Consider the following 27174-nt stretch of genomic DNA (forward strand, 5'->3'; position numbering starts at 1 on the left):
CCAATCGCCACCACATAAATGGGAACAAACATCGGGCATGCACACATGCGTGCACCCACCGCTTAATACTTTGTTGATATACAGTACAGACCAAAAGTTTGGACGCACCTTCTCATTCAAAGCGTTTTCTTTATTTTCATGACTATAAACATTGTAGATTCACACTGAAGGCATCCAAACTATGAATTAACACATGTGCAAGTATAGTACTTAACCAAAAAGTGTGAAACAACTGAAAATATGTCATATTCTAGGTTCTTCAAAGTAGCCACCTTTTGCTTTGATTACTGCTGTGCACACTCTTGGCATTCTCTTGATAAGCTTCAAGAGGTAGTCACCTGAAATGGTTTTCACTTCACAGGTGTGCCCTGTCAGGTTTATTAAATGGAATTTCTTGCCTCATAAATGTGGTGTTATTCTGGGGGGTCATACTTTCTGACCACCCAGCGCAACAAGTCTAAGAGCTGGATAATGGAAGAGGTTACACAGGCTGCCCAGAGCAACTGCAGCTCTGGGCTTCCAATATCGCTACAAATAAAACACAATGGCAGTGCAGTGCGATGTTGCACTGCCTTAGTTTGCACTGTGCTGCCTTAGCGATAGCAAGCATTCAGACAGGTACAAGACAGGACTATAGATTGGAACGTAACTAGTAGCAACCGCAGCTCACAGTCACGTCCACAGAAGCAGAGCAAGCAGGCTAACAACAGTCACCAGCAAGCATCCACCCAGGCAAGACTACAGGATAGAACGTAACTAATAGCAACTGCAGCCTATAGTTACATTCCCAGAAACTAGAGTAGCAGGAATACTACCAGTCACCAATGTGGTGATGGCAGAATCCAAGCTATCTGGATAATGGACTTCACTGACCCATCGCAGATGCAGCGAATGTCCATCAAGCATGGAACTAGGCAATACACAATAATAAGAAAAATAACAAACGCCTCAACTAACGGATAAATATATATTAGCAAGTCTGCATATATATTTATCAAGAACTAGCTAAAGCACAAGTAATTAGGTCGCATAGAACTACAATAACAGAACTAAACAGAGTAACAAGGTGCCCAGCAGATCAGCGTACTGACCACTATGACGGGCGGGGTATGAAATGGGAGGCAGACTTTTATGCTGGCATCAGCCAATGGATGCAGGTATGCAAATCTCCACACAGCTGAATGGTAATCACTCAATCCTGAGCTGGCTTAATTACCATTTGTTAGCTGGCTGTAAATGCAAAGGACTCCCATAAGAAATCCATGCAGTATTATGTAACAACATGCATGCAGGAAATCCAGGGCTATTTGGCCGCAGCTCAGCTGCAACAAGCAATTTGTGGAATGATGACAGGATCCTGAGCTGCCCAGAACTGCAGAGCGATTGCAAATGACAATGAGACCCATTTCAAATGCACAACCGAATGCAAGCAGATAAGCCAGAACTGTCCGTTTGCAGCTCCACTGCAATGGAGAGAACACGCTACAGGAGGGCTCCTTACATGGGGTTGGGACACAGCTGATAGTCCTACTGAATAGACTGTTACAATTTGTAGAAACCAGATAGACCAGCACCCAAATGGGGACAGACGTGTGCTAAAGTGGATAGACCCAGTAGCCCTAAGTGGGTCAAGTAAAGTCCAACACGAAGAGTCCACAGCACCACGTCAGTAATATATAGCTCTTTTATTGTTTAAAAAGACAAAGAGATAGCAATAACAGCTATTATGCTGTTATGGCTTTGGCCTCAATTCACTAAGCTTATCTCCTGTCTTTAATAACTCTTCTGAGCTGTTTCTACAGTTATCACTATGGGGATAACTGTAGAAACAGCTCAGAAGAGTTATTAAAGATAGGAGATAAGCTTAATGAATTGAGGCCTATCTCTTTGTCTTTTTAAACAATAAAAGAGCTATATATTACTGACGTGGTGCTGTGGACTCTTCGTGTTACAATTTGTATTATGGCAAGAAAAAAGCAGCTAAGTAAAAAAAAAAAACCGAGTGGCCATCATTACTTTAAAGAGAACCCGAGGTGTGTTTAAAGAATGTTATCTGCATACAGAGGCTGGATCTGCCTATACAGCCCAGCCTCTGTTGCTATCCCAAACCCCACTAAGGTCCCCCTGCACTCTGCAATCCCTCATAAATCACAGCCGTGCTGTGAGGCTGTGTTTACATCTGTAGTGTCAGTCTCAGCTGCTCCCCCACCTCCTGCATAGCTCCGGTCCCTGCCCCGTCCCTTCCCTCCAATCAGCAGGGAGGGAAGGGAGGCAGGCGGGGACTGGAGTTCTGCAGGAGGCGGGGAGAGCAGCAGACTGACACTATAGAGATAAACACAGCCAGCTCTGACAAGCTGTTTGTCAGCAGCGTGGCTGTGATTTATGAGGGATTGCAGAGTGCAGGAGGACCTTAGGGGGGTTTGAGATAGCAACAGAGGCTGGGCTGTATAGGCAGATCCAGCCTCTGTATGCAGATAATATTCTTCAAACCCACCTCGGGTTCTCTTTAAGAAATGAAGGTCAGTCAGTCAGTCTGAAAAATTGGGAAAACTTTGAAAGTGTCCCCAAGTGCAGTCTCAAAAACCATCAAACGCTACAAAGAAACTGGCTCACATGCGGACCGCCCCAGGAAAGGAAGACCAAGAGTCTCCTCTGCTGCGGAGGATAAGTTCATCTAAGTCACCAGCCTCAGAAATCGCAGATTAACAGCAGCTCAGATTAGAGACCAGGGGCCATATTCTATTGTGGAACTTGCCAGCGCTAAGCACTGGCGAGTTCTTAACTTAGGCGATGGGGGCATCGCCTAATCTAATTAAACTTTAGACCCCCCCAGACGGAAAAGAACTCGCTTGGGCGATATAATCGCCCAGCGAGTTCTTACCACGGAATCCAATTATCCTTATCATGTCTCCGGGAAGCGATGCTTCCCGGCAGACATGAGCGTTAGCTTAGACCTGCAAAAAGCAGGTCTAAACTAGCTAACGCACGTCGTCGTCGCAGCATCTGGGGGTCTCCTTTAATAAGGAGACCCCCAGAGCTACCCATCGGGTCGCCGCACAGTTTAGAAGCCCCCGCGCAGCTCTGCAAAGGTTCCCCGTCATACGTACCGCCGCCGATCACCCTCCGCCTCTCGCCGCAAAATCCGTCGTGTAATTACAGTGTATCTAACACTGTAATCACTGCCCGCATAGAAGGAGCCTGGACAAAGCAGCTTTGAATCTGCAGCCTGGGCTCCCCATTGGTCCGCTGTCTGAGCCATTTTATTGGTTCAGACAGCGGACCAATGGGGAGCCCGGCTGCAGATTCAAAGATGCTTTGCCCGGGCTCCTTCTATGCGCACAGTAATTACAGTGTTAGATACACTGTAATTACACGACGGATTTCGCGGCGAGAGGCGGCGGGTAATCGGCGGCGGTACGTATGACGGGGAACCTTTGCAGAGCTGCGCGGGGGCTTCTAAACTGTGCGGCGACCCGACGGGGAGCTCTGGGGGTCTCCTTATTAAAGGAGACCCCCAGATGCTGTGGCGGAAGATGTCGGCGGGCGAGTGCGCATGTGTGGGGAGTGAGGCCGTGGTGCTGATGGACAGCACCACAGCGTAAACCTCACTCCCCATCGCTCGGTAAAAGGGAGCATCGCTCAGGCTTTCGCCTGAGTAATGCTCCCTAACGATCGGCCATCGCGCGAAGGATATGGGCAATAGGATTTGCCTGTAATCCTCGCGCGATAGCAAGGTGATAAGTAGCTCGCATCTGCAAGCTACTTATCACCTTGAATAGGATATGGCCCCAGGTCAATGCCACACAGAGTTCTAGCAGCAGACACATCTCTAGAAAAACTGTTAAGAGGAGACTGTGGAAAACAGGCCTTCATGGTAGAATATCTGCTAGGAAACCACTGCTAAGGATAGGCAACAAGCAGAAGAGACTTGTTTGGGCTAAAGAACACAAGGAATGGACATTAGATCAGTGGAAATCTGTGCTTTGGTCTGATGAGTCAAAATTTGAGATTTTTGGTTCCAACCACCGTGTCTTTGTGCAACGCAGAAAAGGTGAACGGATGGACTCTACATGCCTGCTTCCCACCGTGAAGCATGGAGGAGGATGTGTGATAGTATGGGGGTGCTTTGCTGGTGACACTGTTGGGGATTTATTGAAAATTGAAGGCATACTGAACCAGCATGGCTACCACAGCATCTTGCAGCGGCATTCAATTCCATCCGGTTTGCGTTTAGTTGGACCATCATTTATTTTTCAACAGGGCAATGACCCCAAACACACCTCCAGGCTGTGTAAGGGCTATTTGACCAGGAAGGAGAGTGATGGGGTGCTGCGCTAGATGACCTGGCCTCCACAGTCACCAGACCTGAACCTAATCGAGATGGTTTGGGGTGAGCTGGACTGCAGAGTGAAGGCAAAAGGGCCAACAAGTGCTAAGCATCTCTGGGAACTCATTCAAGACTGTTGGAAGACCATTTCAGATGACTACCTCTTGAAGCTCATCAAGAGAATGCCAAGAGTGTGCAAAGCAGTAATCAAAGCAAAAGGTGGCTACTTTGAAGAACCTAGAATATGACATATTTTCAGTTGTTTCTCACTTTTTGGCTATGTACTATACTTCCACATGTGTTAATTCAGAGTTTGGATGCCTTCAGTGTGAATCTACAATGTTTATAGTCATGAAAATAAAGAAAACTCTTTGAATGAGAAGGTGTGTCCAAAATTTTGGTGTGTACTGTACCTTTAGCAGCCATCACAGCCTTTTTTTTAAATATGATGCCATGAGATCCCAGGTATTCTTGTAAGTTTGATAAATTGTAGCGCGAATAGCGATATCTAAAATATGAAAACTACAGTAGTTATCTTGGATGTAGGGACGAGGATATAGGTAGATCAGTGATATAATAATATAATTTGATAAGGGATATAATAACATAATTGGATCAGAAGTACAATAATATAGTTGGATACGGTTGGATCAGAAGTACAATCATATAATTGGATCAAGGGTATATATTGATATAGTTGGACCAGGGGTATAATAATATAGTTGGATGAGGGGTATAATTATATAAATTGATCAAAGGTATATAGTTGAATAAGAGGAATAACGTGTACGGTAAGTAGATGAAGACTTTTTACTCCTAGTGGCTGTAAAAGATGGAAGGTATGACTGTATTGTTTTCGCCAAAAACATTTTTTTTCTTTAAGGCTACCACATATGCCATATATTTGTGCTCACTTTGTTTACCAAACCTTTAAAGCGAGTGAGGTATGGTCCGGTGTTAGTCATATAGCAGATCTGCCAACATCACACCAAATAAATGCTCATGCAGGTAATAGCTTTAATGACCAACAATGCTTTCTTGCAAGCTTTTAAACCGTTAAAGTTTCTTCTTCATACATGATTCAGAACAGTTCTGAATCAATTGTGTATCATGCCTGAAGAAGAAACATAAAATTTTGAAAGCTTGCAAGAAAACTGTGCATACAGTTATAAAAAGGTATATGGTATTTAAACCAACATTTGTTTGTTTGATTTTGGCAAAACCTTTACAGTGGTGTTCTGGAGGATTGCCTCATAGCAAAACAGTGGTGAAGCTGCATACTATGAAGCTTTTTCACCTCAGTAGTGCAGACTGCTGATCCTGATTTGTTCCTTTACAAATTTTACACATTCCCCCATTGATGCTGTGGCCTACCATGGTCACCACATACCCTCTTGTCTTTTGATCTCAATAGCGTATGGCCTGTGGCTCTGCATGTGTGGGAGGAAATAATTTGGTAGTCATTTACATTTGGATTCATTTATGACTTTAGGGACTAGCCAAGAATTAAAAGAGCCCAAGTAACAACAGCAACCAGTGCTGCTGAGGTGGTTAGTCAGCACAGCCTGCAGACTTACCACCATTTAGATATGCAGTGACCCGCTACAGGATTGCTTTAAAGTGGATCCGAGATAAACTTTTACTCATTGCATAATTGTGTTCCTTTCATATAGTTTATAGGGCATTCATCAAGCCAAATATTTTTTTGTTTTGTTTTAATACTCTAATTCCCTATAAACTAAACAAGCCTCGCCCACAGCTTCAGAGTGCCTTGGCATTTTCAGACTCATGTACCAAGTGCTTATGGTAACTCAGTCTGGGCACGTGGAGGAGGAGGTTACTAGCCAGAGATTTCAGAGGCAGAGGGGAGGAGTGAGGGCTGAGATGCTAACAGCTTGCCTGTGTAATGTGACAAACAGAACATGACTGCCCTCATTGTATCACAGGAATAAATAATCATAAACTGTTGAAGCTGTTTGCAGCTAAATTTGCTATGTAAACTATCTAAACTTTAGATAAGATATATAGACAAGTTACTTGTTATAGTTAGTTTTTCATCTCGGATTTGCATGTATAGCACAAACTTTAATTTTACTATGCCTTTTACTCTTTCACCAGGTTGTGACATTGTATGGATCATCTTTGCTGCAAGGCACAGCACCTGCAGGAGAGCAGTTACCTATCAAAGGAGCACCAAGACCTGGACTTGTTACAAAAAATGGACTTGTTCTTTTTGGTAAAGATGGAAAAATGGTAAAGTCTCACCTCAATTATAAATATTATTTTAAAAGTTCAGTCCAGGAAAAATGTATATTTTGCTTTTGGAGAGAAGCTGATGGGTTGCACCTCCCACCCAATGATAAGACTTTCCACACCAACCCATGAGTCTCTGTGAACTGAAAATGTAAACAGTAGTCATGTCAGTGTGATGTAAAATCTGGTTCATTCAGCTCCCTCAGAGAGAAATAAGAACTTTTTAAACTTTTACTCTCCTGTTATAAGGATTGCTTGCACAGCCAGATGCAAGTGTTTTTGCCTTTGGTTACCTTTTCAAGAGAGCTGCAACTACAGTTCAACTTCCCCAACTACACAGATAAAACACTGGTTTATTAACCCTTGCAATGCAAAAAAAAAATGGTACACAGCAATCTCTGAGTAGAAGTGGAACTTATATGTACACGTTTATCTCATCTTTCCCCTGTCACTTCAGGTACACTTTAAGGTACAAGAAGTACAGTCTCTAAATTATGATATATTATCATTTTTATTAGATTTTCCGAGTCTCTAAATTAAATATAATGAACTTTGTAATAAAAAAAAGTCAGACACTTCTAGTAGGAAAGTATAAGGCCATTGCTCCCCCTTTCCTTCATTTGCCCCAGTCTCCACTATCTAAAACTTGTCAAGCAGTGTTCATCCCCTCACTCTTGATGATAAGCTATGGGATAGCATTTGATTGATATTCTCTTCCACGAGTATTTTTATGGTGGGGTTGTGGCACACCACTTCATAATAATCTCACAATGGGCATAATAGTTTTAATAAGTATTTGGCCATACTTATTTTGAGGTATATCTTCCAGTATTCCCAATAGCAATATCCTAAGACCTAAGTGAACATGCCAGCTGAATAGGAGCGACATTATTAATCACCCTAATGATTCCTCTCCGGGAGATGTGTATCAGCTCTGTATATGTATGTAACTGCCCAACTCAGAGTGGCACCTTTTACAGTGTTTGTTTCTAGATGCATCCATTCTATGCAACCATAACATGGTGAACTATACGATATAGCTTCTTGCCATTTAGAGGGACACCTAGTTTATCTAATTTAGGCTTTTCAACCATCATCAGCTTATTGTATAAAGCTGATAATGGTCATTTAAAGTACCAAAGTGAAAATAAACCGATGAAAAAAACAATTGTATCTTCTACAAATGACTTTTTTGAGGTACCCCATACGTTTATTTTATGCTTAAATCTACTTTTTAAGATTTTAAGGTTTCATTGTCTGCTCAATTACATGGTCTTTGTAGTATACCAGAGCTAAAATCTATGAACTAATGACCCTTTCTATCTCTTTCCTGCTCTTAGAAGTCATTCTCTGTGAGGTAAGGGTTTTAGGGCTGTAATTTCTTATCAGTGAGGATTACACTGTAGTCTGACTAGGTCCTGACTGGAGAGAAACTGTCACTTACATACTTGAATTTTGGCTCTTTCAGGCAGAGAAATAAAAATAGGAATGCAGCCTAGCTATTTGTATGCTTGGCACTGTACTCACACATTTATCTCGGTGTATTTTTTACCTCGGTATCCCTTTAAAGAGAATCTGTACTCTAAAATTCTTACAATAAAAAGCATACCATTCTATTCATTATGTTCTCCTGGGCCCCTCTGTGCTGTTTCTGCCACTCCCTGCTGCAATCCTGGCTTGTAATTGCCAGTTTTAGGCAGTGTTTACAAACAAAAGACATGGCATGTGATAGGCCGAGAGGAGCTCAGTCTGTGACTCATACAGAGCCTGCAGGGGGCGTGTATAGCTTCTATCCTGTCACAAGCAGACCGGCACATTCTTGCCTGAGCCCGACAAAGCCGTCAGAGGAATGAAGATTAGATTATATAATAGAGATAATACAGCTACTGTGCAACTAGGAAAGGCTGCAGTAAGACAGACCACATTAGAACAGGTATAGAAACTTATATAATAGAAGAAATAAGGCTGAAAATTTTGTTCTCTTTAAGGGTTTTCTGTATATGCACCTTTTCAATCTTGCCACACTGCAGCAGGATCATACCCGACCTGACAGGAACTGAGCTGCAAAGGCATGTCTGAATTAAAGGTATCTAAAAAAACATTTTATTATAAAGGAAGTAGACAGCCTTAAAGAGACTCAGGCCTCTTTCACAGTAGGACGTTGCGTTTTGATGTGATGTTAAGGTCACAGCACAAATTGCAACGCCCCAAAAAAGTGGCAACGCAACTTAATGCCCTGTTACCGTCGCATACTATAGAGCATACAGGCAATGACTTCCAAGTCATTACTGAGCATGTGCAAACAGTCAAATGCAGCTAATAACATGTATAACGCACAGCATGCAGCACTTTGCAATAACGCTACACGTTACACACAAACGCAACGTGTGCACTGTGAATGTCGCACAGACTTAGTATTGCTGTGTGTTAGTCTGCGTTGAAACATTTTCTAACGTGCGACTTTAACGTCGCACTGTGAAAGAGGCCTCAAAGATCAATAAATGTAAAACTCTGATACTTACCCGGGGCTTCCTCCCACCCCATAAACACGTCTAAGTCCCACACCGTCCTCCCGCGGTCTGCCGTTCAGCCGTGGTGAGCTCCGTTATCAGGCTCAGTCGATGCCAATCAGGGTCAGTCAGTCACCTCCCGTGCATGTGCAGTAGTCCCGAACTGCCGTCACTGAGCCTCATGGAGCTCACCGAGGCTGAACGGCAGACCGCTGGAAAACGGCGTGGGACTCAGACGTGTTTATGGGGTGGAAGAAAGCCCCGGGTAAGTATCAGAACTTTACATTTATTGATCTCTGAGTCTCTTTAAGCTTGTCAACTATGCATCATTTCCCCTCATTACAAATATGCTGCAAGGATCTGGCCCACTCAACTGAGTCTGATATAGTGTAAAAAAGTGTAGGGTTATCCAAAAGAGAAGTATAAGGGTAAAGTGTATTTATATTAGACGTTGTCTAAGATCTCATCAACTTTTTTATGGCTGGAGAGTAACTGTAACTGTCTGCCTACAACCACCATCTCATTGACACCAAGTGAGCATCCCGGTATTGTTTATTAAAATTTAAGAGGTCTAATCTACCTGTCTCTCAGACATCATAGAAATTCAGATCACACAATTGTTAGAAATGAATGTGTTGATAATTGAGTTTAGTTTCTTGGAGAAGGATTTGGGGAGCCATGTCTGCCCTTTTTGAAAAACATAAAAAATGAGGAAGAAAAATAATTTTTATGAACCTAGTTTGCTCTGTTAAGGATAGGGTTCAATTTTTCTACATCATGCATTTTGTTTCAAACTTTTCTAGTAAAGGAATCACATTCAATTCATTATAATTGTTCTCCTTGTTGGTGACTTGTATCTTCAAATATCCAACCCATATTGTAGATATGTCACTGGTAGATTGTGATTCTATCCACTGGAGTCAATGTTGCTCGACCAATGAATACATAAACCAGAATATCTCCTAAAATGCTATACAATAGATAAAGCTTATTGCAAGGTTGTTACAGGGTCTCTTAAGATAAAATACAAGGTTCCATTCACATACAGAGATATTTTTCTTCTAGATTTCCTATTTTAAAACCTTGCACTTGTGGTGATTTGTGTATTACGACTGCCATTGGTTCTACAGCTACCAAAAATAAGAGTGGAAACAAAGGGCAGCCTTGTCTTGTTCCCCTTTTTGAAATCAAAGAGATCTAAGACAACATCAACATCCCTTGATTTTATCCTGGATTTTGGAGAATCTGTACCTAACAAGGCCAATGTGCATTGTCCAGCCTCAGATCTAAATTATGTTTTGCCTGCTCTCAGCTGTGTTTACCATATTTCTTATGTGGAAGTGCTTACTTTATTCACTTTCTTCTCCACCTATCCTGCTGCTGACTGCTTCATTACCGATGTACGTTTACAGTATGTTCAAAGAACGTATTACTGGCACAGCAAATAGGAGGCAGGGAGAGTTGTTTAGCCAAGAGATAACACCAAGCAGTGAAGGTAGCATTGCTCCACTTTGACCAGATTTTGACGTCAGACAGCAAAATGCAGTTATTATTATTATTATTATTATTATTATTTTTTATTTATATAGCGCCAACATATTCCGCAGCGCTTTACAAAGCACAATAAGACGACAAGGGGAACATAGATACAACTAACAAATATACAGCAGAGTTCCAAGCAGCACAAATATTGTTACAAAAACAGTAAACATTAGGAGGATGACCCTGCCCTTGCGAGCTTACAATCTAATGGGTAGTGGGGGACACACTAGGTAAGGGGGTGGAGGATGGATGAGGCAGTGATTCTTTGCCTCTGATTACAGTGTGACAAATAAGTAAATAAAGCTATAGAATGTTATAAGCTTGTCTGAAAAGGTGTGTTTTAAGAGTGCGTTTGAAGATGTCCAGGTTTGGAGCATGACGTACAGGCTGTGGAAGAGAGTTCCAGATAAGGGCTGATGCTCGTGTAAAGTCCTGGATGCGAGCATGAGAGGAGGTGATCAGCTTAGAGGCCAGGAGAATTTCTTGGGAGGAGCGAAGGTTGCGGGAGGGACAATATCTTGAGATTAGTGAGGAGATGTATGGAGGAGACAACTCGTGGAGGGCTTTGTATGTTAGAGTCAGGAGTTTGAACTTGATCCTCTGGGTAATGGGTAACCAGTGGAGAGAACGGCACAGTGGGGCTGCATCGGAAGAGCGTGTGGAAAGGTGAATGAGGCGGGCCGCTGCATTTAGAAGGGATTGGAGAGGAGCTAGCCTGTTTTTTGGTAGGCCACAGAGCAGGGTGTTGCAGTAGTCTAGGCGGGAGATGATTAAGGCATGAACAAGCATTTTGGTGGCCTCTTGTGTGAGGAAGGGACGGATACGGAATATATTTTTGAGCTGGAAATAGCAGGTGGTGGTTAAAGAGGCAATGTGAGGTTTAAAGGAGAGCTCTGAGTCAAGTATAACCCCCAAGCAAGGGGCCTTAGTGGTTGAGGTTATTGGGGTGTTGTCTACCGTTATGGTTGCAATTGGTGGGGGTGTAGATAGCAATGGTGGAAAAATCACAATTTCCGTTTTAGTCATGTTGAGTTTGAGGAAGCGGGAGGACATGAATGCAGAAATGGCACGTAGACAGTCTGGGACTCTGGATAGTAGTGAGGACAGGTCAGGAGCTGAGAGATAGATTTGGGTGTCATCCGCATAGAGGTGATACTGGAAGCCAAAAGAGTTAATTAGTTGTCCCAGGCCACGGGTGTAGATTGAGAAAAGAAGTGGCCCAAGAACAGAGCCTTGAGGTACACCAACAGACATTGGGTGTGGAGCGGACTTGGTGTTAGAGAAGGAGACAGTGTAAGAGCGTCCAGAGAGATAAGAGGAGATCCAGGAATGTGCTTGTCCCTTGATTCCTAAAGATGACAGTGTCTGCAGAAGCAGAGCATGATCAACCGTGTCAAAGGCAGAGGAAAGGTCAGTTCACTCTTACTGCAATTTGCTCAATAATATTTTAGGACATACAGTAAAACATCTATATTAATATTAGATTTTTGGATTTCGGCGTGGTCACATAAAAAGCAATACTTTGATATTTATGTGACTGTGCACACACTTTAAACCACAAAATTGAGATTGTGACCAAGACAAAGTATGTTTTACATAAACATATATTTTGGTTTTGTGTTCCAGTTAAATGTCAAGAATCTTCAGTTTGAAGATGGAAAAATGATTCCAGCATCTACTTTCTTTTCAAGGGGTGAAGTAACCACCTTAGAGCTAACTGATGAAGAAAAGATTATGGAGACCCAGATCAGGGTAAGGGCTACCACGGACACCTTCTTTCATTGAGTTTCCTTAATAATATATGATAACAGTAATTTATTAGGCCACAGTGTCATTCGAAAGAGAAAGCTGTAAATATCAGGTACTGATTACCGTAATACATCCTTAAATTATGTGTCGCATCATTTTATTTGTAACTGTATTTGTCAGTTATTGCATATTTTTATACACCCAGGATATTTGGAACAGGATTCTATCTAACGTTGCTGCAATTGAAGATACCACAGACTTTTTTAAATCAGGAGCTGCCTCTATGGATGTTGTCAGGTCAGTGGTATTGGCATAAAAACGAATACCGTTAATAGTTTCCAGTTAATAATTTATATGTGTGGAGCACGTGTGGGTGATCAAACAACCAGGCATACTCCAGCCCTGTAAAGTCTGCATAAATACCTGCTTTTAAAATAATTTAGAACAGAAGTATTAAAACATGCAGCCTCATGTTCCCCATATAGCTACTGCAGTCTCATGCTTTACGCCTTTTACTGCTTTATACCCTGTCTCCATATAACAATTACTGCTGTATGCCACCCATATAACAAATGCAGCCTCATGCCCCCATATAACAAGTGCATCCTATTATAGCCCCCATATAAAAGTTGCAACCTCATTGTCTTATACAACAAGTACTGGCTTCCTTCATCTGGTCAAAATTGGTTCTGAGGAACGGAGGACCCAGGGTGTCGAAAGCAGGCAATTCTATAGGTTTCTGTGCCATTTTAGTTGGGAAGAGAGGGGTGTGGGAGAAGGATGCATTCACTGATTTAGGTCTTTGACACTCATAGCAGTCATTGTTGCTGCTGTGGTGATTTGCAAAAACAAAAGGGCCTGCTTTAAAACTACACCTTTTGGTAAGTTTTCCTTTTGTTTTGTCCACATAGGACATTTGATTAAAAATAAATCACTTCTTCATTTAGCTGCAATCCTTAAAGGGAATGTCCGAGCTCATTAAAAAAACCAAAACATCTACTTACCCGGGGCTTCCTCCAGCCCCTTGCAGCCGACATGTCCCACGCCGCAGCTCTGCTCTCAGCCGCCTGCGCAGTAAACTCCGGACAACGTGGACTTAATTGACAGCGGCGCAGGCGCAGTAGAGGACGACGTCGCAAGGTCAGCCTCTGCACCGGCGGGGACCCCGGCCCGGCAGCTTAGAGCAAAGCTGCAGCGTGGAACATGTCGGCTGCAAGGGGTTGGAGGAAGCCACGGGTAAGTAGATTTTTTTGATGGTTTTTTTTTTATGAGCTTGGATATTCCCTTTAATGATATCCAGATTAGAAGTCTTATCATGGAGCTGTGTATTCAGCCTAGGCTCAGAGTAGGGAGAAGAAAATTGCAAACAACAGTTTTTATTTAGCAGTCCTAATGTAACGATCGGTGTAACACAGAGAGGATCTGATTACCGGTGATCTGCAGTATCACCGAGAATGCAGATATATACCCGATTATTGATGATCTGCAGTATCGCCGATAATCAGATATATCTCTACCCTCTGGACACCGGAGTAATATGAGTGTTTGATGCAACAGTAATACTTAGAGGAGGATCCCCGTAAAGGGGTACAGTTCAGTAAGAGATACTGCTCTGAGAACAGATTCCTTCCAATGGCCTGATGCTCCCCAAGGGGCGGAGCCAGGCTGAGAGTGGGAAGGACCAGAGAGTGAGTGACACCAATGGTGAAGTGTCACTAACAGGTCAGTGAACTATCTCCAAACAGGGAAGATAGTTCTCGAGGTCGGACAGGCCAGGTCGGCAACAGACAGACAGATCAGGTACAGAGACAGGAGGCAGATGCAGAATCTAGAGACTAGCCGAGTTCAGCAACAGAGTATCAGAATGACAAAGGTACAAAATCAGAGATCAGAAGAATGGTCAGGGAAGCAGAAGGTCATAACAAATAAACAATGCAATAGTACTTTAAGCTATCAAGAATCTGACTCAGTGTGGATTCCCAGCTCCAGCCGGTTCTGGCACACTGTCGGATCTAGCTAAGGTCTGAGAGCTAGCAGATATAGTTTTCCCTAGACTGAGGTGTGAGGTCCTTGATCATCAACACCTAGGAACTGGTCTAGATAATAACATAAATGATAACAGAATTTCCTAGACTAAGGTGTGAGCTCCGTGATCATCAACACCTAAGAAACTGGTCTAATGTAACACAGATACTGACAGGGTCGGAGTGCTACCACGTAGTGATCGCAACGCCAGACACCAGAGGAATTACCAGCACCCAGTATATATACACCAGCGCTCAACTGCGCCTCCCCTGCTGGACCAATGAGAACTGAAAGAATTGTCAGCTGACCGGCCTGGTCAGCTGACACCCCTCTGGCTGTCATAAATGCTCTGCCTCTCTGCGCGCGCACGCGTCCTTCTGAACCAGTGTGGACTATCAGTCCCAGCCACACCAGACATGTGTTGTAATGCCTCTGCTGTATTGGATGCGGAATCCGCCGCACCGCTGTCAGAGCGTGCAGCGTTTTCTCCGCATTCAGCAGTACTGAGAGAGGTAGGCCTATGCGTGCAAACCGCCGCGTCGGACACGGAATCCGCCGCCCTGTTCTCTGAGCATGCAGCGGTTTCTCCGCGTTCCGTCAGGCCAGTGAATGCAGGTCCCTGCGCACAAGCTGCCATGTTAAACGCGGAATCACCTGCCTTACTCTGAGTACTTGCGGCGGCTTTTCCGCGTTTTCTCACACCTAATAATACTGTAGTATGGTTTTGGGAATAGTAACAATTACTGTACTTTTTGGTGTAAAGTGTGATTTTATTTTTTTCAGTAGATCTGGCTTAATGTATATCTTATTCCTATAGGATGGTGGAGGAAATAAAACAAAAATGCGGTGGACTGGAACTACAGAATGAAGATGTCTATATGGCCACCACATTTCAAGACTTTATACAGATGGTAGTGAGAAAGTTCAGAGGAGAAGATAAAGAAGAATTAGTTGTAGATTATGTAAGTGGAAGAAATTCAAATTCAAAACATGAGAGCTGGAAATCTATTAATAGCAAATCATTCATGTAGGGATTTACAGAGCTCCTCTAGTATGCACTAAGTGATGACTTACCACTGATGCTTTTTTTTAAAGCTTTACTTCAGCTTTCCATTTTAATGCATGTGAATGTAAATTTCCATGAATTAGCAATGCACAAGTTTTATATAATTATATTTATTGAAAATACCTGGCTGCAGCCTCCTTTAGCTCCATTTCCTGTTGAGAAGACAATAGTCATAGCTGTCCATCTTCCAACCCCTATCCTCACCCACATGAGGTAGTGTGAGAGCGGACAGCAGCCAGTCTGTTCTCTTGTGCATCTATCATCTGTCCTTACCCACTTCTCCAATCTGATAGTTTAACTCATTGTTACCAGCACTGCAGCACGACAGCTGAGAAGAGTCTCCCTTTTCCTTAGTGTGTAAAAGTGTCTAACCCTTCCCACACCCCTCCCTATTGTCTTTTATAAACAGGTTAAAGGAACACTCTCAATGCCCAAGTGTTCTCATGACAATATACAAATAATGTCGAAGTAACTGTGTAAACATTTTCCTACTTGTCATGTTAAATATCAGAGGCAAAAGCTGTAATTTATTGTGTGTAGATTTTAGCTACGGTTGGAATGTCTCATTTGCATAGGTGAATCTCTGCAGTCTGACATACTAAGAACAGTGTAATATTATAGTATGAAAACAAAAGCCTATCAGGTTTTACACACACAATTACAAATGTTTATGTTGCACATAAGATACTGTAATGCCTGGGCACTAGATACTAGTAGATATATAGAAATTTAGAAGTCGGGGATAGCCAAAGGTTATACACGTATCAGAATCAGAGGTACCAGAAGTCAGACAAAACCAGAGTCGTAAACAGGCCAAATTCTAAACCGAGTATCAGATGTCTGCAGTACAGGAAGGATGAAACTAAACAAAGTGAGGGGCATGCCGGGTCATACACAGGAAAACAATCAGAAGAATATACAATATACAAGACTGATCTAACTAGAGTACATATATCGGCAGTGTCTGCAAATATATATATATATATATATATATATATATATATATATATGTATATATATATATATATATATATATATATATATATATATAAAAACTAGCTGACTTAGGCACAATAGCAAGGCAAGGTCCAGCGCTCAGCGAACTGATAGCTATAACGGACAGCGAGTAACTAAATGCCCCGGGCTTATATAAAAGGAATAGATCACAGACCAAACCCCCCAGCAAAATCGGACCAATCAGCAACATCCCTGCAGCAAGTGTCAGCTGACTGCAGGAATCAGCTGACACACCTCAGACATGCCTCCTTAACCTATAAAGGCAGCTCTGAGCTGCGCACGTCCTCCTAGGGAGACTGCCAGAAACAACTCACATCTACAGGGGAGCCGGGGATACGTCTGAACAAAGAGGAAGAGGAAGCTTCTTGCAGCTGCTCAACATTGTCAGAGCGGCCTCCAGAGACAACACCAGATACGTTTGTTACAGATACATTTCGTCTGCTCTCTGTGAGAGATCGCTCTGCCTGTCTCTGACTAAGATCTCTGCACACACAGAGCTAAGGGCCCGTTTCCACTAGGAGCGGTGCGGCTACATAGCAGCACCGCAGGTGTCCTGAAACACATGCACGGCAATGGAAGAGTTTCCACTGCGCGCATGTTGAGCGGTGCGGAGCGATCCGAGAATCTGCAGCATGCTGCAGATTCTCACACTGCCGCATCGGCCCGCAGCCACGTCCTATCTGTTCAATTCACTTCCGCATCGGGAGATGCGGAAGTGACGCAGGCGGCGGCAGAAGTGATGCGATGCGGCTAGGTTGCCGCATTCGCATCACTTTAGTAGTGGAAACCGACCCTAACAGATGGACTGTGAGGGTATTTCCCCCTCCCCTCATGTCATACTCTGGCATCAGATTAGAGAAGACTGCTGTCAGAAAAGTGTGAAAGGAATTAGATAACTGTAAATAAAGAGATAAGGATTTAAATGTTTGAAAAATTGATAGGGTTCCTTTAAACAAAATAGCAATGAGAAAAGAAAGGAAGGACGATAAGGGACAGATCTGGTCATCTCGGCAGCCTGAGCCACACTGCGTCTCAGACGGGTGCCGCCATAGCCCTAATGTTAAACAGTCTATAGCGATGCAAGGAGGTTTCTCAAGTAATCCCTGAAATTTGGGTGCCAGAAATAGCTGGAACCCAAATTACGTGTCTCCCCCGAATTGCTACGACTTAGAGGGGTAATAGTTTTTAACATTATCCCTGAGATTGAGCGGTAGCATGGTGAGCTGTCTTTTGTCTCACCCTGCACCTAACTAAACACGGGGTAATACGTACGCATTAAACCAACAGTCTCTAGTAAAAAAAAATTCTTCCTGTCATTGACAATGAATAGCCTATGTATAACTCTCCTTTTCTGCACAGCTAATCATTGGTTCTATAACTGTTCCCACTAATTCCCAAGCTGCACAGCTGAGTGAGCCCAATATTAGGATCTGTTGTTCTCTTTTGCTGTTGTTTTAAAAGCTCCACCTTACTTCATTATACATACCTGAATTAACAAGCTCTGGGTTGAAAAAAAAGTTTGCACGTTTTCCCAAGCTGTGACTTGGAAGTGTAGTCAATCATCTTGAACAGAGAGGAATTGGATAGCAGTACTCATACAGGGATTTACGTCATAGTGTGGAGACATAGATAACAGAATGCAGCCAGAGCCTTTGGCTGCCTGCCAAATGGGCGTTATCATTACATCGTCAAATATAACACTGGTATTTATAATTCTGAATACTCCAGTATAACTTGTCATCACAGTGAAGAATTTTTAGTGAGGCCGCCCACTGTACTACAAGCCAGTGTCTGCTCCATTGCAGGTCATGTAGGATTGAGGGAGTGTCTTTAAGTGGAAACACAGATGTAGAAGGACCTGACTCCAATGAATGCCTGTGGGCCCGTTTCCACTAAACGTGATTTTAGCGATGCAGAAAAAGTATGGATGGTATCCATTTCGCATACAATGGTTGATAACCACATCCAGATTTCCGCGTTAACATTTGTGGAAGCAATGCGAAAATCTGCATTGAGAAAAACAGATGCAGAATGCACCGTGCTAGTGGAAATAAGCCCTAACTGCAAATTATAGTTTCAGCCAATAAAGCATATAACTTAACCCATTGGATCAAAACAAGTATAGGTCCATTTTTCCACCAGTTCTCTAATTTTCTATGCACTGATTTTGATAAGTATGTCCCTTTGTTTGCAAAATGGTAGCTTTAGATTGGTAACTGTGTTTTGCTGCCACTTAAAGAAAACCTGTAATGAAAAAAAAAATCCCTCTGGGGGATACTTACTTTGGGAGGGGAAGCCTCTGGATCCTAACAAGTCTTCCCCCGTCCTCCGTTGTCTCGGCAATCCAGTGATCACCTGAACATTGGCGAGGTAAATATTTACCTACCGCGATCCTGTGCAGACACAATAGCGGCTCTTCATTCGGGGTAAGTCAAAGATAGCCCCGCCTGATCGTATCCGCTCTACCGCGCAATTGCGAGTGCTTTGCGCCTGCGCAGTACAGTGGATGGATCGGGCTCGGCTATTTCTGCCTTAGCCCAAACGAATAGCCGCTAAGGCACATGTGCAGGATGGCGGTAAGTAAATATTGCCCATGCCTGAGCACTCTTGTCAAACCTTTTATTCGAGGAAGAAATCTGATCAGATTTCCCTTTTTTTTATTCGATAAAAGTTGATCGGGAATGTTGGATTTTTCTGATCAATTTTTATGAAAATTGAATGGTGTGTGGTATATTGTCAATTTATTAATATATCCATCCAAGCAATTTTCTCAGAGTTTCCAATCCATTTTTTATCATAATTGAGAAAAAATGTAACGTGTGTGTGGTACATTGGTCAGATTTTTGAAATGTTACAATCAGTCAGAAAAATTGATTGCTATTCTTGAATTGAACAGATATTTAAACAATTGTACGCTTCTGTCCGCTTTTTATCAGCACATTAATGTTACAGATTGATGCATGTTGCTGAAAAGCGGACAGAAGCGGATAGAAGCGCACAGATGGAAACAAGGCAGTTTACTTATTTTTTTGGTAGACACTTGAAGATTGCTTTAAAGTATCTACAGGCATGACATGGTAGTACCCAGTTTGTGTGGTTTCCTTGCTGACACCAAATAACCACAGGTTACAAAATAACGAAATAAAGTCTACGCGTAGATAATAGTAGCAATAGTGTTACTTCAGCATAAACCTTCCCCTGGCTTGGGCAAAAACTTGACTGCAATCTGCAAAAAAAGCACCACTGTTTTCTTGTTACGTTGATTAGCTGTTCATACATGTACATATGTACACAATGTATAAACTTACCTCCCTTTGATTAAATATAGGTTACAGCAAATGTGAACAACATGACTGTGAAGATGCCATATCAGTGTTTTATTAATGGACAGTTTGTGGACTCTGACAGTGGGAAAACTTATGACACTATTAATCCAACTGATGGATCAGTAAGTATGACTATTCTAAATACTTTTCCAGGTGAATCATAGTCTGGCATAACATACAATAAAAACCTATTTCTGATCGCTTTATTGCCAGTATAGTTACCTTGAACAGTTTTTATCACAACGTGATCTGTAAAAAATAGCAATGCCCCCAGATCACAGTACAGTACAATGCACAGTTACTACTGCCGGCAGATGCCATTGCATTTATACTGGCACCTAAAGTCCTAATAACAGAAACGGCAATTACATCTCTGACCTCATGTGAGGGGGGGGGAGGGTTGGTTAGGGTTAGGCACTGGCATGGGGGTAGGCTTGGGTAAGGCATCGGTAGAGGGAGGGCTCTGTGTGAGAATAGGGTTAGGGTTGGTTACAGTAAAATATATCTGTAACATTAGCACTGCACATTGGTAGAATATCAGTAATATTCTACTGGCGGCCATTTCTACCGCCAATTTTCCTGACACTCTTTTTGCATGTATGTGTTACATAAAATTTTGTGCTGCTGTTAACACCCCTTGCAGATTCCATGTCTATGACCTTGTCCTGGTCCATTCTAATTGCTGCAAAGCATCAATCTCTGTAGGATTTAGTTGAAGAGACGAGGTGAGACATTCTTATGATGGCTGCATCTTTAAATTAGATATAAATTACTATTCAGTTTATGGGACCTTAAGGAACCCAGTTCTCTGTTAAGCAGTTTATTTTTCTGTGTATATATGGTATATATTTTAAAAAGTTGAAAGGACTATTTCAATTTTGGAGGAGTACAAATTATATTTATTCATATGCATGAGTATATCTAGTACTGTAATTCACTTTTAGTATATTGAGGAACGTAATTATGCAGCAGCAATTTTTGTTCCTCTAAGTCTAAACTAATAATTTTTTTATATGATTTTAAAGCGAATCTGTACTCTGTGCTGTTTCTGCCACTCCCTGCAGAGATCCTGGCTTGTAATTGCCAGTTTTAGGCAGTGTTTACAAACAAAAAACATGGCTGCTAACCAGCATATAATAGGCTCAGAGAAGCTCAGTCTGTGACTCATACAGAGCCTGCAGGGGGCGTGTAGAGGGTGTGCATAACTTCTATCCTATCACAGCAGAGCAGCACATTCCTGCCTGAGCCGACACAGCTGGCAAAGGAAAGAAGATTAGATAACAGAGATAATACAGGCACTGTGCAACTAGGAAAGGCTGCAGTAAGACAGACCACATTAGAACAGGTATAGGAACGTATAGGATAGAAGAAACAAGGCTGAACATTTTGTTACAGAGTCTCTTTAAAGTCAAACTAGCAAAAAAAAAATAATAATTGGAGGGTGTGTCGAAAATACCACAGAATCTCTGAAAAGGTATTAAAGTATTAAAAAATACATGAAGTGATATTGAATACATTGTAAGTGAATTGTGTTTGCTTGCAGGTAATAGGCAAAGTCTCCTATTGTTCTGTAGCTGATGTAGACAGAGCTGTAGCTGCTGCTAAGGATGCCTTTGAAAATGGGGAGTGGGGAAAGATGAATGCACGAGACCGGGGGAGACTATTATACAGGTATGCTCGTTACTATGCAATATACACTATATATCAGTACAATAAGGTTTGAGCTGAATGTTTTTCATTGGTCAGTAACTGTTATAATGGATCTCAAGGACCAGTTTTTATTTAACCATTTCAGCCTGCGGGGGTTTTTTTTACCTTATGCATCAGAGCAATTTTCACCTCCCATTCATTCGCTAATAACTTTATCACTACTTATCACAATTTATTGATCTATATCTTGTTTTTCTGCAACTAATTAGGCTTTCTTTGGGTGGTACATTTTGCTAAGAATTATTTTTTTATAAATGCATTTTAACAGGAATATTAAGAAAAAATTGAAAAAAATCATTATTTCTCAATTTTCAGCCATTATAGCTTTAAAATAATACATGCTACCATAATTAAAACCTGTGAATTTTATTTGCCCGTTTGTCTCGGTTATTACACCATTTAAATTTTGTCCCTATCACAATGTATGGCGCCAATATTTTATTTGGAAATAAAGGTGCATTTTTTCAGTTTTGCGTCCATCACTATTTACAAGCTTATAATTTAAAAAATGTTCATAGTATACGTCCTTCACATGCATATTTAAAAAGTTCAAACCCTTAGGTAACTATTTATATTTTGTTTTTGTTTTTTTTTTTTTATTGTCATTTTTTTTTTCATAAAAAAATTTATTTCGGTAATTTTTTGGTGTTGAGAAATAAACAGTTAATTTTAATGTTATAATATGTGTAAATTGGCATGAAAAATGTATGTAGATGTAGTTTTACTATTTGGCCACAAGATGGCCACCTTGAGTTTTTTTTTTCCTTGTGCTTCCCGCTTACCAGAAGCACAAGGAGGATGGGGAATTTTTTTTTTTCTTTAGAAAAACTGCGGTCTCTGATTAGAAACCGTCGGTTTTTCTGCTGGCAACTTAGATCAGTGAACGGGAACCATGTTCCCGTTCACTGATCCCAGGGCTATCGGGGGACGACATGGGGGCGCGCCCGCGATCGCGCGCACCAAACCGCGCCTCTGCAGCAGAGCAGCCGCCTGGACATGAGGATCATGTCCGGGCGGCTGAAATCGTTAAAGAGGAACTCCAGTGAAAATAATGTAATAAAAAAAGTGCTTCATTTTTGCAATAATTATGTATAAATGATTTAGTCAGTGTTTGCCCATTGTAAAATATTTTAAATCCCTGATTTATATTCTGACATTTATCACATGGGGACATTTTTACTGCTGGCAAGTGATGTAGCTGCTGCTTGCTGTTTTGGCAGTTGGAAACAGCTGTAAACAGCTATTTCCCCCAATGCAACAGGGTTCACAGACAGGAAACTGCCAAGAGTACGTACTCAGAATTTCTTTGTGAGAGGGGTTTCACCACAATATCAGCCATACAGCGCCCCCTGATGGTCTGATTGTGAAAGGGAATAGATTTCTCATGTAAAAGGGGGTATCAGCTACTGATTAGGATAAAGTTAAATTCTTGGTCGGAGTTTCTCTTTAAGCTTAGGATACAGGGATGAAGGATCAAAACCTTTTTTAACCCCCTTGCCGTTACAATTCTGGCGGCAAGGGGGCAGCGCAGCACTTTTTTTTAAATTTTTTTTTTCTTTTAAATCATGTAGCGAGCCGAGGGCTCGCTACATGATAGCCGCTGACAAGCGGCATCTCCCTATCCGCTCTGATCGCCTTAGGCGATCAAAGTAAGCAGGAAATCCCGTTCAGAACGGGATTTCCTGCTGGGCTTCCCCGGTCGGCATGGCGACCGGGCGGGATGACGTCACCAACGTCATGGACGTCGGGACGTCAGAGGGAATCCCGATCCACCCCTCAACGCTGCCTGGCACTGATTGGCCAAGCTGCGCAAGGGGTCTGGAGGGGGGGGGCGGCGCGGCGGGTAGCGGCGGATCGGCAGCGAGCGGCGGAAAAAAAAATTGTGAAAATCGGCCCAGCGGGGCCTGAGAAATCCTCCTACGCAGGTTACCCCGAGCTGAGCTCGGGATAACCGGCAAGGAGGTTAATGCTGTCTGTATCCCTCCTAAAAAGAGGTTACCTCACTTCCTGCCAAGGTGACTGGAATTATCCAAACAAGAACGGGGACTGGAGAGTAATACCTTCACTGGAAACATGATAGGTGACAAAAACAGGTTTAAGGTTTGCTGGGTCACATATGATATCTGTGTTGGAGTGGTTTTGAATTTTGATATCCATAGATGCCTGTGGTAAATCAGGCTGTGTGTGGATACTTATATGGCATTGTATATAATGTCACATAACTGGGAGAAGTATTTACACCAGTCAGTCACAAAGTTGAAACCACTGCCAAGTTAGAGTACACCTGTAACAAAAAAAGCCCCTATAGGGTGCTTACCTTGGGAGGGGGAAGCCTCAGGATCCTAATGATGCTTCCCCCATCCTCTGCAGCCTCAGGGATCCAGCGCTGGCTCCCCCGAAACTTCCCCCGACAAGTACTGCTTACGCATGGCAATATTTACCTTCAGACCTCCAGCTTCTGATGGGCTCTGGTGGAAATAGCCCAGAGCGATCGGGTCTACTATACTGTGCAGGCATGAATCGCCGATAAGGCTCAGCCATTTCCACTGGAGCCCAAGCACATCTGACAATAATGTCAGGAACACCTGATCTGCTACATGCTTGTTCAGGGTTTATGACAAAAAGTATTAGAGGCAGAGGATCAGCAGAATAGCCAGGCAACTAGTATTGCTTAAAATGAAATAAATATGGGAGCCTCCATATACCTCTCACTTCAGGTTCCCTTTAACAGCCTATTGATTAGTATGTGGTGTTTGTGACATTTTATGATAAACAGCATAATATAAGCTGGAATTCCCCTTTAAGACTTGCAGATCTTATGGAAGAGCATCAGGAAGAGCTGGCCACCATTGAAGCGTTAGACTCCGGTGCTGTCTACACACTGGCACTGAAGACGCATGTGGGCATGTCTGTGCAGACCTTCAGGTACTTCGCGGGATGGTGCGACAAAATTCAGGCAAGTAAATATCAAAACATTTATGTTGTGTTCAGTTAGTAGTCTTTTCATTGAAAGGTCAGAGGTACTAGGAAAACAGAGGCACCAAAAACGATAATAACACTAAAATCTGTTTAAAAGTGTGAGATAGTGGCAGACTGACCTCCCCACTGATGACTTGAATTGTCTGATTCAGGTTAAAAAAAACTTTTATTTTACACTCAGTAAAACTACGATAGTTTTTTTTTTTTTTTTTTACCTGAATCTGACAATTCGAGTCATCAATGGGGAGGTAAGTCCACCACTACCTCCCGTCTTTGAACAGTTGTTAGTGTATATTATCATTTTTAGCACTTTATTCTATTATCTGCAAGTTTCATCTGCCATTGGTGGAGTGGCGCAACCACTTTCTTCCTGTTTACAAAGAGCAACTTCTTAACCTGACTGGGGTCGGGTATAAGCTCCCCACCTTCCGGTACAGTGGCTGCCTTAGCGGTATCTCTCCATTGTGAGTATTATTTCGCAAAAAGCATTTCATAATAACATAGCTCTTAACATAATACACTATTATGGACTCTCCTTTTTCCCTATTGTCTCGACACAGGTATTGAGGTACAATTACATTTACACATAAGATTTTTCTTGTCTGAAAGTCTCTAAGATGTTGCTGGTTTACAGTTTTGTAGTCTGAAGAGATAGTTGCTCTCACCCAATGGTGGTAGCTCTTGCATTCTCAACAGGATAACATCATACATAGTAATACTGGTGGTGGTCTCACAAGTCCTTTCAGCTCTGCTATGTACCCTCTGCCAGCCTCACAGACTCAGGAGGAGTTGTGCCATTTATGCCATCAGGCATGATAGTGGGCAGCACGGTGGCGTAGTGGTTAGCGCTCTTGCCTTGCATGGCTGGGTCCCCGGTTCAAATCCCAGCCAGGTCAACATCTGCAAGGAGTTTGTATGTTCTCCCCGTATCTGCGTGGGTTTCCTCTGGGCATTCCGGTTTCCTCTCACATCCCAAAAACATACAGGTAAGTTAATTGGCTTCCCCCTAAATTGGCCCTAGACTACAATACATACACTACACGATACATACATACATAGACATATGACTATGGTAGGGACTAGATTGTGAGCTCCTTCAGGGAGGGACAGTTAATGACAAGACTATATGTACTGTGTACAGAGCTGCGGAAGATGTCGGCGCTATATAAATTCTAAATAATAATATTAGTGATCATGAGATCTTTGCTTTACACACTTTCTAGTATGATAGGCAACATTCAAACCTAACACTAAGCTTATCCAGTGTGTGATATAGAATACATAATAAGAAAAATCCTAGTTTACTAAACAAGGGCAAGCAACCCTAATATCTTTTTATGCTGCAAAATGAGGTCGCTTTCCACTATGCTGTCTGTACTACAGTATATCTTTCTTGCATTAGAAAACAGATCAGACTTTGTATAACCATTAGGCTAGTTTCACCTTGGGGTTGCATACTTTGTAAAAGCTGGACCACAACAGAGGGGAAAAGTCACATTGTACATTATGTGGGCAATGCTACGCATACAGTGAAGCATACATTACATAAAAGTATGCTCAGTTCCAACTGGAAACGCGCACTTTATCCAGTACCACTTAGCATGCCTTGTGCTATTACAACGTATTTAGTCACACCACACAAAGCTTGACCAGAAATCACTATGACCAGAAAAAGGCAATTGAATCCCCCCAACACTTTGAAGTATTATTACTGTAATTATAAGATCTTATTCTATCAGTGCTGTATTTATTATTGATATCACATTATTTGTTGGTGTGTTATTTTATGAATACATTCTTATTACATAAATGAAGTTTTAAAAGATTTTTTTTTTTTTTTTTTTTTTTTTTTACAGTCACACAGATGCAGCAGCCTTTTCTCTCCTCTTACCACAGAGTATTGAAGAGAAAACAGACCTGCAATGGTGTCATGTGAATATAGCCATGCACTGTTTATATATTGTGCACATCACTAACGTGGTTTACGTTTGCTATTCAAGCTTGCCTCTGTATTTTACAAGGTTACTAGCAAATGTTTATTTCATTCTGATTACTTTTTTATGTGCACAAAAAACGTTCAAAAACACTTCAAATTACTTTTTACTGGAACTAGCAGAGCATCAGAGTTTGTTGCCAGTTCATAAATTAGACCAGTTGTTGAAAATGAGTAGATATGGATAGTTATTGTAATGATTCCAGCATGCTAAGTGTATACAGCTTGACATTGGACAAGTCCAGATCATTTGGTTGGCTCATTTTCAAGCTACGGTACACACACTTTTCATTAAATGATCATGGCAGCTGGAATAAGGGCTAGGTTCACAGTGCTCATTTGCATTGCAGAATAATTCTGCATGTCAGTTTACTACCCATATGTAGAGATGGCCCAGCCTTGGAGAACTCATGGAGAAGCCACATGATCAGTTTGGTCAGCTGATAGATTTGTAAGCCTCTGATTTGCTCTGATGACTTCCTGGTTTAAAACATGATCATGACCAACAAATCAGAGCCTTACAAATCTATCAGCTGATCAAACTGATCATGTGCTTCTCCATGAGTTCTCCAAGGCTGGGCCATCCCTACCCATATGTTGTTGTAATGGATCGCGTTATTCTAACTCACTGCAGGCAGGCTTTGTATTAAACTCATTGTCCAGTCTCCATTGCAGTT

The 27174-nt window shown here is 42.1% G+C and overlaps 1 protein-coding gene across 2 annotated transcripts in view; it reads left to right on the forward strand.

The window, feature by feature from the left end:
* The window catches only part of ALDH1L2 (aldehyde dehydrogenase 1 family member L2), a 72315-nt gene that overhangs the window by 18837 nt on the left and 26304 nt on the right, over nucleotides 1–27174 (forward strand). For both annotated transcript variants that reach the window (XR_011030459.1, XM_068276911.1), the window contains exons 7-13: nucleotides 6446–6580; nucleotides 12259–12384; nucleotides 12587–12678; nucleotides 15224–15368; nucleotides 19818–19937; nucleotides 21359–21486; nucleotides 24331–24481. Coding sequence is in view for 1 of the 2 variants with exons in the window: in XM_068276911.1 (XP_068133012.1) it covers nucleotides 6446–6580; nucleotides 12259–12384; nucleotides 12587–12678; nucleotides 15224–15368; nucleotides 19818–19937; nucleotides 21359–21486; nucleotides 24331–24481 (897 nt within the window). In the remaining variant the exon portion in view is untranslated. The remainder of the gene's footprint in view (nucleotides 1–6445; nucleotides 6581–12258; nucleotides 12385–12586; nucleotides 12679–15223; nucleotides 15369–19817; nucleotides 19938–21358; nucleotides 21487–24330; nucleotides 24482–27174) is intronic.

The sequence above is a fragment of the Hyperolius riggenbachi genome, chromosome 3 (assembly GCF_040937935.1).
Source record: "Hyperolius riggenbachi isolate aHypRig1 chromosome 3, aHypRig1.pri, whole genome shotgun sequence".
Lineage (NCBI taxonomy): Eukaryota > Metazoa > Chordata > Amphibia > Anura > Hyperoliidae > Hyperolius > Hyperolius riggenbachi.